The sequence below is a fragment of the Esox lucius genome, chromosome 15, assembly GCF_011004845.1.
Source record: "Esox lucius isolate fEsoLuc1 chromosome 15, fEsoLuc1.pri, whole genome shotgun sequence".
NCBI classification, from domain to species: domain Eukaryota; kingdom Metazoa; phylum Chordata; class Actinopteri; order Esociformes; family Esocidae; genus Esox; species Esox lucius.
The window spans coordinates 2191662-2204110 of record NC_047583.1 but is presented as its reverse complement, the minus strand read 5'-3'; the positions used below and the strand labels follow the sequence as shown (position 1 = coordinate 2204110).

Genomic DNA, 12449 nt, shown 5'->3' with positions numbered 1-12449 from the left:
AAACTACAGTGGGTTGAGCAAGGCATCAGCAAGGGTTTTGAAGACCAAGGTGAGTGGTAACTGGTCTGTAGTCTTCCAGGGAGGGCTTCTGTCTTTGTTATGGACTGGAACTAAAGCAAGCTTGTAAGTGCGTGTTTGTTTTTTTTCTTCAAAAACATTTATTTCAAAGCTGTACCCGAGGTTGTGAGCACAGTTTCACTGTAATGGTACTACATCAGAGTGTGGTCACATGCAGTAAGTGATAAAACCACTGTGAGACTTGTGGTTACCCTTTTATAAATTGTATATGTGGGCTCTAATGGATGTGGTGTGTATGTGTGTTCATGCTTTCCTGTCCAGCGGGGGCTCCTCAAGCATGGGCTTCCAGGGCTCTGCTCACGGTTGTATGACATATAAGCGGAGGACTCATTCAGACCATGACAACCTGTCTGAGGCCTGAGTCTCCATATTTATCCGTGAAGAAGCTATCAGCATAGTCAGTGCTTAAAGTGAGAAGATAAGGACAAAAAGGAAAATCAAGGAAAATCGCACAAAGCACATATAGCACATATAGAATTTGCATTATATTGACTTACACACAATCACACAATCTCAATGGAGACCATGTTTTTGCTTTTTGCAGAAAAGACGTCAAGTAGAATTTATGAAGTTGCCCAGGTCTCTTGCTTTTTTATTGTGTCAGGTCAAATTGCTCATTAGAGTGATAATGCGAAAACAACCAGATTAAATGTTTCATAATCAACATAAAGAACCATGACACTGGAACTAGTCAAGCTATGATATCTGAATATCTTGCCTGAGAGAGAAACGGGCAATTTCCGTTTGACAAAGGTGAAAATGCAGCCATTGTTTTCATTAAGCAGGGCCATGGAGCTGAACCAAAGCCATGACAAAGACAGAAACAAAGGAAAAAAGAAAGAACATGGAAAAAGCATAAATAGAAAGAACAGATAGAGAAGAATGAATGTGTGATAACCAGTCGGTCAGCCATGAAATTACAAGTCAGCTCTGAGTCACACTGCCTCAGCGAGACCCTTCATTTGATATAATTAACCACCCACCTCCCCGAACCCTTAGGCTCTCAGTCATGATGAGCAGCTGAGACAGGAAATTACAGTGTTTCTCTTTCTTCACTCTACAACGTCCTGTCAGAAAGGGGTGGTGCATTTTCCTCATCTTCTGTGATGAATTGGTTAATCTGTAATGTACTCTCTTGGTTGAGTCACACTTGTTTACTTGAGTACATAATGAAATAACCTGTTGAGCTGACTGTTGAGCCTTAATGCTGATGATTTTTTTTTTTTTGGGGGATTACAACAAAATAGTACATGGCCAATTTATTGTAAAAATGGTATTTAAATTTACCACAAGTAACACAACGACTTGTAGTCATATACCCCAAAAAAAGTCCTAATGCAGAGTTACGCCACTACAGATGCGTTAAAGAGGTTAATGAAACTCTGCCCGAAAAAAAGTTTTGTTTCTCTGCTCAGTGAGCTCTATTCATGACAATAGTACATTGTGGGTACAGTAGTTACATACAACCCTTTTTGATCCAAAGCAGAAAATGCATAGTACTGAGTCTGAGAAAATATTTAAAACATTGAGCATGTTGCTTGAGGTCTCTCCATTGATCATCCTTGAAATGTTTTTACAACTTGATTCGAGTCCACCTGTGGTAAAATGTTATTGTACTTGGTCAATTTAATTTGTTTTTAACTCAAATAGTTTTCTCAACTCAAACCCCTCAGAAGAGACCCCTAAGTGAACTGAGTCCTATTCCAGAGGTGGTCTTAGTTCGTTTAACTTGTAGTCTATGGTCAGGTTTGCAATCTGCTAAAGTGCAATCTGAACACAACGCTTGCTGGTATTGTTTTTTGTTATTCCCACACAAAGCACTATGGTGCTAGAACAGCATTTCCCATGCCTTTGCCCCTCAATTTAATGCCAAAAACGAAAAAGACTGACATTTTGTGGAATAATTTGATTTATAAACTTGGTGCTTCGAATCCTGAATGCTGATTGGCTGATAGCCGTTGTATATGAGACCCTATAACTTTTTACTAGGCTACTCTAATTACGTTGGTAACCGGTTTATCTGGAGTAATAGAACATTTATAAAACTTAAAACAGTAATGCCAGAATAATGTTCATGCTTGTATAAACAGTGTTGCAGAAAAAAAAATTGTAGGTCTATAATATATACATTACATCTGTAATTGTGCCTTGCCTAGTTAATCGTACCCAATTAAAAACGAAATGGATGTATTATTATTTCAGAATGTATGATGACTAAAATAAAAGACAGTCGGGACTGCCTTACCAAGAGACTACTTTGACAAGAAAGACGCCTCCCTTCACAGCTATCCAGCCATTTACATGCTGACAGGAGTCTCCAGCTGATCACTGACAACAAGCGCGCGAATAGCTCAAGACCGAATGCAGCGCGCGCGTGGGCACGGATGTGCTGTCTGTTACGCTGCGCGAGACTGAAGAAAAGTCCCGAATAGTCAATAGTGGTTAACTTACATATTTCTGGGCAGGTATGTAAATGTAAATTTTAAACCGTGTTTGAGACACTTACGTGTTTTCCTTTCGTGGGATTTGATTATGTAGTTTACATTTCCTTTTCGATAGAATTTCAGACATTATCTAGGGATTTCCAGAACCGACTGCGTCCGACGGACTTTTCCCTGGGACTGCTGTGTTGAAAACGTCTCGAGGAAGGAAAAACTCTGAAATATGTAGCTAACCTGCTGGCATATTTTAACTGGACAAGACTGTACACTACTCACAGCAGTCCGAAGACGCTGTTTACGTTTTTTGTCCAAGATAGAAAATGATCCCACCGGCTAATATCATGCAGGCCGACAGTTCAGGCAAGGAGAACGGCCACGATCAGTCATCGGCGCCCAGCTCAAGTCAACAGGAGACAAAGGTAGTGGTACCCAAGAAGGTCGGTTTTTAGGTGATGCGCCCATTCCATGAATCAGTAGATCGTGAAATGATTTAAAATAGATAGCGGCTGAATGACAGCTTATTAAATTGTTGTTTAACTATTAATTAATGATTTATAATAATAGATTCATAAAATATATGTATTAAATAATAATGAAATAATAATAAATATTTGTAAAAATAATAATAAATATTTTCTTTTGATTCCACGGGAGTCTGCTTATTGTTTTCAGCCAATAACACTGGCGTATGATATCCAATATTGTCGATACACATATAGTGTCATAAACAAATGAACCCTGAAAAATTAGGCAGACAAATTGACAATAAAAGTTGGTCGGGGTTTCTACGTGTTAACTGTAGTAGGGTTCTTGCTCTGCAATTGGCATTTTGTCTAGTAGCCCAGTCTACACCCATGGATCTAGGTCACCCATAGCCCAGAGGTACTACAATTAGCTGTAAAATACTGAACCAGTCACTATCATCATGGTTGAAGAATTGAGGCCATTTACCACTTCCTGTCTACCTCGAGTTCTCGTATATTACAACCTGAATTTGAGAGAAACCATTTCCGATTTTCCATTCCGTTTTCTTGGCAGTCAGTTGCTCCAGCGATGGCTAAATGAAAACTATTTTCCCTTTCATTGTTACATGTAGTTGATGCATGAGTCTGTATAACTCCTCATCTCTACACATCAGGAAATGGGTCAGTAGACTGTGCTACGTTGAATGGATTATTTACAGGTATCCTGGTGTAGTTTTCGGCTGTTGGCAAGCAACTTGCTGCTTTCTTCCAGGTGTCACAGTTGAGATTTGGTTTGGGTGGTTGTGTTCCTTTGAGGAAGGTGCATGGCTGTGAGTATGCTGATTGCTTTCTAAATTGATAAAGAACTATTTAGACAGAATGTCATTATACTTATTAAGGCTGAAAAACGCTCTCTGGTCCAGGAATCACACACTCAGCCTAATCAAAGCTAAATTAACCCAACCTCACACACAATGTGTAAACAATGTGCATGGTCTGGACTTTTGATTTGACTTTGAATGCATAATTAACCATCTGTAATACATGTCCATAAATCTGCAAATACAGGATGCTATTGTCTTCACAACGCCATATAGGGACTTTTTCATTTGTTTCGGTGTGACATGGCTTTTCCTTTTAAGGCAATGTTGGAGTTCACAAAGTTGGAAAAGTGAACCAAACAGGAACGGGACCATGAAACAACTTCCTGTGGTTTCAGGGACATTATAACTAACATTTTTTGTTTGCAGGGAAGTGCCAGAACGTTCCTCGGTTTCTATGCTAAAAGTCCCCATTGATATACTTTCAATGAAAAACACAATTTATTCTGCATTGGAAATGTATAATGCCTAATATTCCCTGATGCGTTTTTGGTAAATTAGCTCTTACCTCAACATGCCCCTACTCATTAGCCCCCTGTGCAGAATAATGGAGTAACTCTTTTGAAGCTTGTGCACATGGCTCTTCCTCTTGTTATTGTAGATCCCATATAAACAGTCAGACATGTCTGCATGGACAACCACAATCACACTGCTGTGTTTCTTATGTGCTAATTTTCTCATTTTGCTGAGGACCTTAATTAGTTCAGGTTGTGACAAAATAGAAACTGGAAGTTTATGTTTTAATTGCATTAAGACCTTTATGAAAACTTAACTGAAAGGGGAGCAGTTTAAAAGTAAAATAAATTCTATGCAGTATGTTTAACCGATAAATAGTTTTAAATGAGCATCTAGTAGAGGTATGGTACATTTTCAGTTTCCTTCCATTATAGCTATTATAGCCATTATAAGTATTATAAGTATTATAAGTATTCACTAGCTAAGCTCATGGCAGAATATGTCATCCGCAGATGCTCTTAAAATTGTCTGTTCATTATGTCTCTCTGGTCTTGTAGAGAAAAAGTGCAAAATACCATCATTGGGTTTCCCCAACCAAGACATTACCCAGCCTTATCTACATGTATTGCAATTCAATCTGACTTTAGCTGGAATGGGAAAAGTGATAACACAGGAACTGTATTTTAAAAATGCCACAATTCATGGCAAAATAGTATTTATCTTTACCGTTTTACATCTTATAGCTAGGATGTTAAACAATTACAATAGGTAGCTTCTTTCTCAACGAAGAGGTCTGTAATACTTCAGTCCCTATTTCCTGGAGTCAAGGCCACATCAAAGCTGCTTTGTAAAAGACAGCCACAGCAAACACCCAGAGTACAGTGGTATGTGGGTGGGAAAGAGCTGGATTGATTGCTTCCAGACTGATCAATGAGCACATGCACACTGCCCCAAATTCACTCAGTTTAACTGCTGGATGAATTCTAACAGAAATTACCGAAGGGAAAAACATAGCAAATTTCATTTGATAACTTGCAGTCAATTATCACGTTCCCATAAGATGCAGACTGTTTTATGGAGTTGCTGATTAGAGTATGTATGTTGCTGTTTACAGTATGTGTTATTCTGTACACATTCCATTTCTGGAACCTGGAAATTATTAAATCACGTTTGAGGAAACTCATCAACTACAGGTAAAGGACGAGTTCACCCTGCTATTTGGTTCCCATTTCAAAACAGCCCAGTCTTAGGAAGTGGACCATGTTTTTTTAGTAAAAATCCAGCCTCTGAACATTGCTCTTCAATGTGAGGCTGCAGGCATTGACTGGACACGCACTGGAGCAATAATATGATAGTTTTGTTGAGAGTCGTTCAGTTGAAGTTCAGTTTGTCAGGAACCCAGTAGGAGGGCAGTGCTTGAGAAGGAAATACATTTTCTACAGGGGGTAAAGGAGCTGTTCCCACCTCCCAGGAGCTCTATAGATTATTCGTAAAAAAGAAAAAAACGAAAGTACTGAAATTGATTTAGGTTTTGACATGAAGTTGCTGCTCAATAAAGTAGAAAAAGGATGCCTCCCTGATGCGTAACCCAACGCAGGAAATTACTTTCCCTTCCAGGTGTGGAACCGCCCCTACACAAGGTCTTCCTCAAAATAACTGCCTTGGTGATTTCAGTAGCCAATAATAAGACACCACATTTTCTGGATTTGAAATGGACCCCAGCCCTGAATGACACCCTTTAAAAAAAAAAAAAAAACATGACTGAAGTACATTTATTATAATTCTCTTTTTTTTCTCTTCTCCTTTTCTATCTCGCCTGGCAGATGCAGAAGCTGAAGCGCTCCCTGTCCTTCAAGACCAAGAGCATGCGTAGCAAAAGCGCGGACAACTTCTTCCAGCGTAACGACAGTGACGCCAAGCTGTCCACGGAGCTGCTCTCCGACAACAGCAACAGCACAGGGCAACTGAGCGTGCTCGGTGTGGCGTTGGGACGCGCCTCCAAGCCCGCCCACCTGGCCCGCCACGCCCCACCCCTCTCCACCACCAACCTGGTGATCTCTAACGCACCCCCGGCCATCCCATGCGCCCCGCCTTCCTTGGTCTACTCACCGGGACGCCACCCGCTTGCCATCGACCCGACCGGACATGGCTTCATGGAGCACATCTTCAAGAAGCCGACCTTCTGCGATGTCTGCAACCACATGATCGTAGGTAATGGTCACCCTGCGAACACACGCCGGCATTCACACTGCACTGTGTTTCAGGGAAACTTCAGTGGAGACGATCTGGGTGGTGTCACTTATCCAGTGACTCTCACTGATGCTCTGAAATGATTCGGACAAGGGCTTGTTGTAAAACCCCAGCCGGCTGTAGGTCTGTCAGTGGAAATGTGTCAGAGGGTAACATGACTTGCGAGTGTCCCTCAGTCCTACTCTGTCCTTTAGTATCACCCCCGACTGTCTTTCAGTATCACCCCTGACTGTCCTTTAGTATCACCCCCGACTGTCCTTCAGTATCACCCCTGACAGTCCTTTAGTATCACCCCCGACTGTCCTTCAGTATCACCCCCGACTGTCCTTCAGTATCACCCCTGACTGTCCTTCAGTATCACCCCGACTGTCCTTTAGTATCACCCCCGACTGTCTTTCAGTATCACCCCTGACTGTCCTTTAGTATCACACCCGACTGTCCTTTAGTATCACCCCTGACTGTCCTTTAGTATCACCCCCGACTGTCCTTTAGTATCACCCCTGACTGTTCTTTAGCATCACCCCGACTGTCCTTTAGTATCACCCCCGACTGTTCTTTAGCATCACCCCGACTGTCCTTTAGTATCACCCCTGACTGTTCTTTAGCATCACCCCGACTGTCCTTTAGTATCACCCCCGACTGTTCTTTAGCATCACCCCTGGCAGTCTGTTAGGATTAGGGTTGTGCATGACAAATACTTTCGATAATTCTTCAGCTTTTGTCGTCGAATACTCGAACCCACCCACTCGTGCCGAAAAGAGAGGTACTAAATGTAATAAAAGTCAATTGTAATGTGTTATGCAATAAATTCAACGTTTTATTTAAAAATGTAGTTAACAACCTCAATACATTTTTAGTATAAACAATTAGGCTACATATACCTTTACTTGGGAGACATTCAGATACAGAAATGCCATAACAGCAGCAAATAACCTAATGCATAGGCCTGTCAAGTCATTAGTATTTTATAACAAGTGATTTATTTCAAATTACTGTAAGCTTTTCCATTAATAACAAGAGATAGGTATGAATTGCTTTACATTAGCTAACGTCTTTGTGTAAATGTTTTCTGGCCATAACAGCAAAATACAAAATGTATTAGACCATCTAGCCAGCAATTCTTTTACAGTCCCAATGCATTCCAGATCCAGTAAGTAAAAAATATCCTTGGAAGGAAGCTAAATTGGAATAAATTATATAAAATGTATGAACAAAAACCAAACCAAATCTAGATGCAAGATCTTAACAAAAGTGGAACAAATCATTAGGCAATGTCCATATTATTATGATAATTTATTCTTGTTAAGAGAAATTAGCATGTCCACGTACTCCAGAAGTAGACGAGTAGGCTTACATAGTCTGTTGACTATCAGGCCCGCAGCCGAGAAAACCATTTCAGCCGGTACAGATGTTGCCGGGATGCACAGGTATGCCTTCGCTAGCCGTGACCATTTCCTGTACTCGGTCGTTAGCCGGATCTGTTTGGTCTATAAGAATAATCTGTCATTACTGCCCCGAGTGAATCAATCGGTAGTACAGATTGTTTTTGTAACTTTCAAAAATGTTATTGACTTGTCGATAAATGCCGTCCATGTCAAAATGTCGACAATTCGACTATTTGTTCTCAGCCCTAGTTAGGATCACCTGCGGCTGTCCGTAAGCATCACCCCTGGAGTCGCAGTACAATGGGAATGATCAGTGAGAGGTCAGCTGGCCTCCTTCAGTGTCTGACAGGCATCTCTGATTCCGCTGGCTGTCTCCGAACAGTCGGCAGGCTCCTTTGGGAGCTTTTGTAAAAAGGTAGTTAACTAGGGTTGCTCCAGGCCATCTGCTTAGCCAGTGATCGTCAGCCTCTCTGCTGGCCTGTAGAACAGACGGCATGTATAGGTAGGGACCACATGACTTTGATCAGTCGGGAAATGGGATTACCTGGGGAACGGACTGTTTTCTCTGAGTGGACAATAATGGTGGTTTGTTGTTGCATTTATTGATCGAAAAGTGGACTTTGTAGATTGAAGTTTCCCTGAAGTCAGTGCACTTTCTGTCAACACCCTTGTGAGTTCTGAGGTGAAATCTGTCAGGAGTGTCACAGCAGGAGAGCTGATACAGTCTCCTGTCCATAATGTCATTCAGTGGAACATAATGTCATTCAAAAGGAACTCCCCTGTCCATAATGTCATTCAGTGGAACATAATGTCATTCAAAAGGAACTCCCCTGTCCATAATGTCATTCAAAAGGAACTCCTGATAACCTTGATCTGGCCCTGTGTGTTGCTTTCAAGGACCCCAAGGACCTTTTCATTTAGAGTTACACTGAGGGCGCTAATTGGCGCGGCACTGTGAAGCACTGCTTCACTTGCAGTTGTACCACTGCGACCCGGTATTGCTAACTCTGTGAGTGTTATAAACGCAACACTTTTGTTTCTGCCCCCATTCATCATGAGCTTAACTCAAAGATCTAAGACTTTCTCTATGTACACAAAAGGCCTATTTCTCTCAAATATTGTTCACAAATCTCTCTAAATCCTTGTTAGTGAGTACTTCTCCTTTGCAGAGATAATTCATCCACCTCACAAGTGTGGCATATCAAAATTCTCTGAAACGCTTATGGTAGAGAAATTAACATTCAATTCACAGGCAACAGCTCTGGTGGACATTCCTGCAGTCAGCATGCCAACTGCATGCTCCCTCAAAACCTGCGACATCTGTGGCATTGTGCTGTGTGATGGAACTGCACATTTTAGAGTGGCCTTTTATTGTGGCCAACCTAAGGCACACCTGTGCAATAATCATGCTGTCTAATCAGCATCTTGATATGCCACACCTGTGAGGTGGATGGATTTTCTCGGCAAATGAGAAGTGCTCACTAACACAGATTTAGATAGATTTGTGAACAATATTTGAGAGAAATAGGTATTTTGTGTACATAGAAAAATCCTAGATCTCTGAGTTCAGCTCATGATAAATGAGGGCAAAAACAAAAGTGTTGCATTTATAATTTTGATCAGTGTATATTCAATGGCTGGCGGGCATATAAGATAATGGTATATGAGAGGTGAGTAAATCATACATTCGTATTTTCACTTTAAATTGTGTGTGTGTATGTTTAAGCGACGAGGCACATTTGTACTGTAAATGGCCAATGTACCACAATAAGGACTTAGGCATAACTCAGGTCAGAATGCCTTAGCTGCGGAATATTGACTGTTCACCAAAAAGCCCTGAGGTGACATAATGTGGTTATGATCCAGTAACAAATTCAGTCAGAACAGAAACATTACAGGTTTTAATGTGTGTAGTATACGGTGTAGTCCCATAGCTTTCGGTTGATCAGCTTTCAGGATTCGAAACACCCCGGCTTCTGATAACGTTAAATGCTGCGCTGTCCGACCTTTCAAGGCTGAAGTGCTCATAGTGAGTGACACCGCAGCGCTGAGCTGCTTTCGATTCCTCAAGCTCATCGGCACTATTTTCAGAATGTGCGGTGGTCAGCAATGAGTCCCCTCCTGAACTGTGAGGGTCAGGTCAACTGACAGCACCGGTGACAGAAGAAGAGGCTGTTCAAAGGGACCAGGTGTGAGGAATGTTGGCTGCGGTCCATCCCAGATGTCTGTCACAGTCAACGAATCAGAGAGTCACTGAAGGACAGCCAGTGATGCTGCAGCTGTATACAGTGTAAAACCAGGTGCAGACTGTACTTGGTTAGTGTGATGAAGGCCGGGTGTACACTTTTTATTCAGGTAAGCATTTTAATGCAGACCTTCCTGAAGTTCAATGCTGCGTTGCGTTATTTCGAGTTCACCTTCGGGGTTTTAGCACTGTTGGCGCTCTGAACCGATTTTAAGGGCCCGATGAACTGTCCCTACCAGTCAACACATCTCTAATGGCTGTCATGACTGTCTAAACCCGGAGGGCTGTAATAGAAGCCATGTTAGAATACCTGTCAGAACATTCTGTGCCAGGAGTCAACAGCTCGGTTTGCACTTAAGTGAAATTAGTCATCCTTTATTTAAAAAAAGGAGATTTGATTACCGTGTTTTCATTGGACTGACTGAGTATATAATGGAATGCTAACGCATAATTTGTTGGGAATCAATTGAGCCCACATGCACATTCCCCTTCCTGGGCATTTGTCTGCATCACATTTAATGTAATTAGTTCCTCTGATTGAGCACAGCACATTACTTAGGTATTGATTACAGGGCCTTGCTGCAAATTACTTATTAAATATATCAATAATATATTTCCACGTAGTTACTGGGGAGTCGACAGGAGAGCTGTCGGGGAGAGACAGGGAGGAAAGACCACTGCCTGAATGTGTATAGTATGTTATTAGTTACTCTGAATGTATGTGTGTGTGAGTATTGAGCAAACACTTGTTGATTTAGAGAGTCTATAAAGCTTGTATGGAGGAGTTATTGCTTCAGGAGATCAACTGGGGAATACACAACCGCGCCATTATAAGCCTAGAGATTAAATAAGGGCGCCTGCTTAAATGTTCTGTGTGTGCGCTGTGTGTGTGTGTACGCTGTGTGTGTGTGTGTACGCTGTGTGTGTGTGTGTGTGTGTGTGTATGTACTGTGTGCAGTGTGCATGACTAAAGAGAGGTATGGGCTAACAGCTAAAACGACCTTGATAATGCTGCACCAGGCTAGTGTTGCTGTTTTTCTTACGATCCAAACAACAATATTACACTTTGCTTTCTTTGCTCCTGTGTTTGATTGAGTGACATGGTCTAGGGAAATGTGTTGTTTTTCCGTACCGCTGCATAACTAATATGCCCAAAAAAAGGAATTACATTTTTGTAATAAATCTAAATTAATGGTGCAGATCCCTGTTTGAAGTGGTGTAAGGGAATGGAGCACAGAAACAGAGGGAGGGTGAGGGAACGGAGCACAGAAACAGAGGGAGGGTGAGGGAACGGAGCACAGAAACAGAGGGAGGGTGAGGGAACGGAGCACAGAAACAGAGGGAGGGTGAGGGAACGGAGCACAGAAACAGAGGGAGGGTGAGGGAACGGAGCACAGAAACAGAGGGAGGGTGAGGGAACGGAGCACAGAAACAGAGGGAGGGTGAGGGAACGGAGCACAGAAACAGAGGGAGGGTGAGGGAACGGTGATGTCCTTCACACAGGCAGGCAGCAGGGGAAGCGTAATAGGTCATTGTGTCAATTCACTGGATCAAGGTTTGGGCGTGTACATGCAGGGTGTGAAGAGAGACGACGGAGGGAGGAAGAGGGGATTTAGGCCTGGCAATTGTCCAAGCTATTAATCTGGTGTGAATGAAAAATGGCCCATTAAGATCCCCGAGAGAGCAAATGCCGCCACAGAGTGATTGGTTTTCCCGTTAGAATATGTCTGGGTCAGTTCCTCAGCAGCTCATCCCAGCAGCCACCATCCACCAACACATACCAGGTCCGAGTGAAGAGGGGGCTGGGACGGCTTCGTTCAAAAGGTACACCCTGGAACAGCATCACAGCACTGGTCTCATGAGGGCTTCAAGTATTTCCTCCACGTTACTGCAAGGAAGAACAGCCCCACCCATTCAAGAGCCCCACCCACTCTAGAGCCCCACCCACTCAAGAGCCCCACCCATTCAACAACTACTTGACAGCGGTTTCATTGGGCCTTTGCTGTGTCAGTGTCAAGGGTCCTAGCCGGTCGAGAGGGACTGTGTCATGACGAGAGACAGAAGGTTGTGAATGTGCCATCAGGTAGAAAATGTACACTAGAGCAGTGATACATATTAATTAGTGCCGTGATTTCCTGAGATTGGAATTCTGGATACCAAGACTGATAGCCTCGCGTCCCGTCCACAGAGTGTACTTATAAATCAAGCTGCCTAACAGAAACAAGACTTGCCTCCTTCCGTATTAGCCA

General features: G+C 42.4%; 1 protein-coding gene across 4 annotated transcripts in view; it reads left to right on the top strand.

The window, feature by feature from the left end:
• The first annotated feature begins 2397 nt into the window (after positions 1 to 2397).
• stac (SH3 and cysteine rich domain) overlaps positions 2398 to 12449 on the top strand; it is a 30908-nt gene continuing 20856 nt past the window's right edge. The window contains exons 1-3 of one of the 4 annotated variants that reach the window (XM_029125329.2): positions 2398 to 2543; positions 2638 to 2956; positions 6144 to 6531. In XM_029125329.2, coding sequence (XP_028981162.1) covers positions 2840 to 2956; positions 6144 to 6531 — 505 coding nt within the window. In that variant the 5' untranslated portion in view covers positions 2398 to 2543; positions 2638 to 2839. Of the gene's footprint in view, positions 2957 to 6143; positions 6532 to 12449 lie in introns of all 4 variants that reach the window. The other 3 variants (XM_029125331.2, XM_029125330.2, XM_029125328.2) reach the window with 3 other exon arrangements.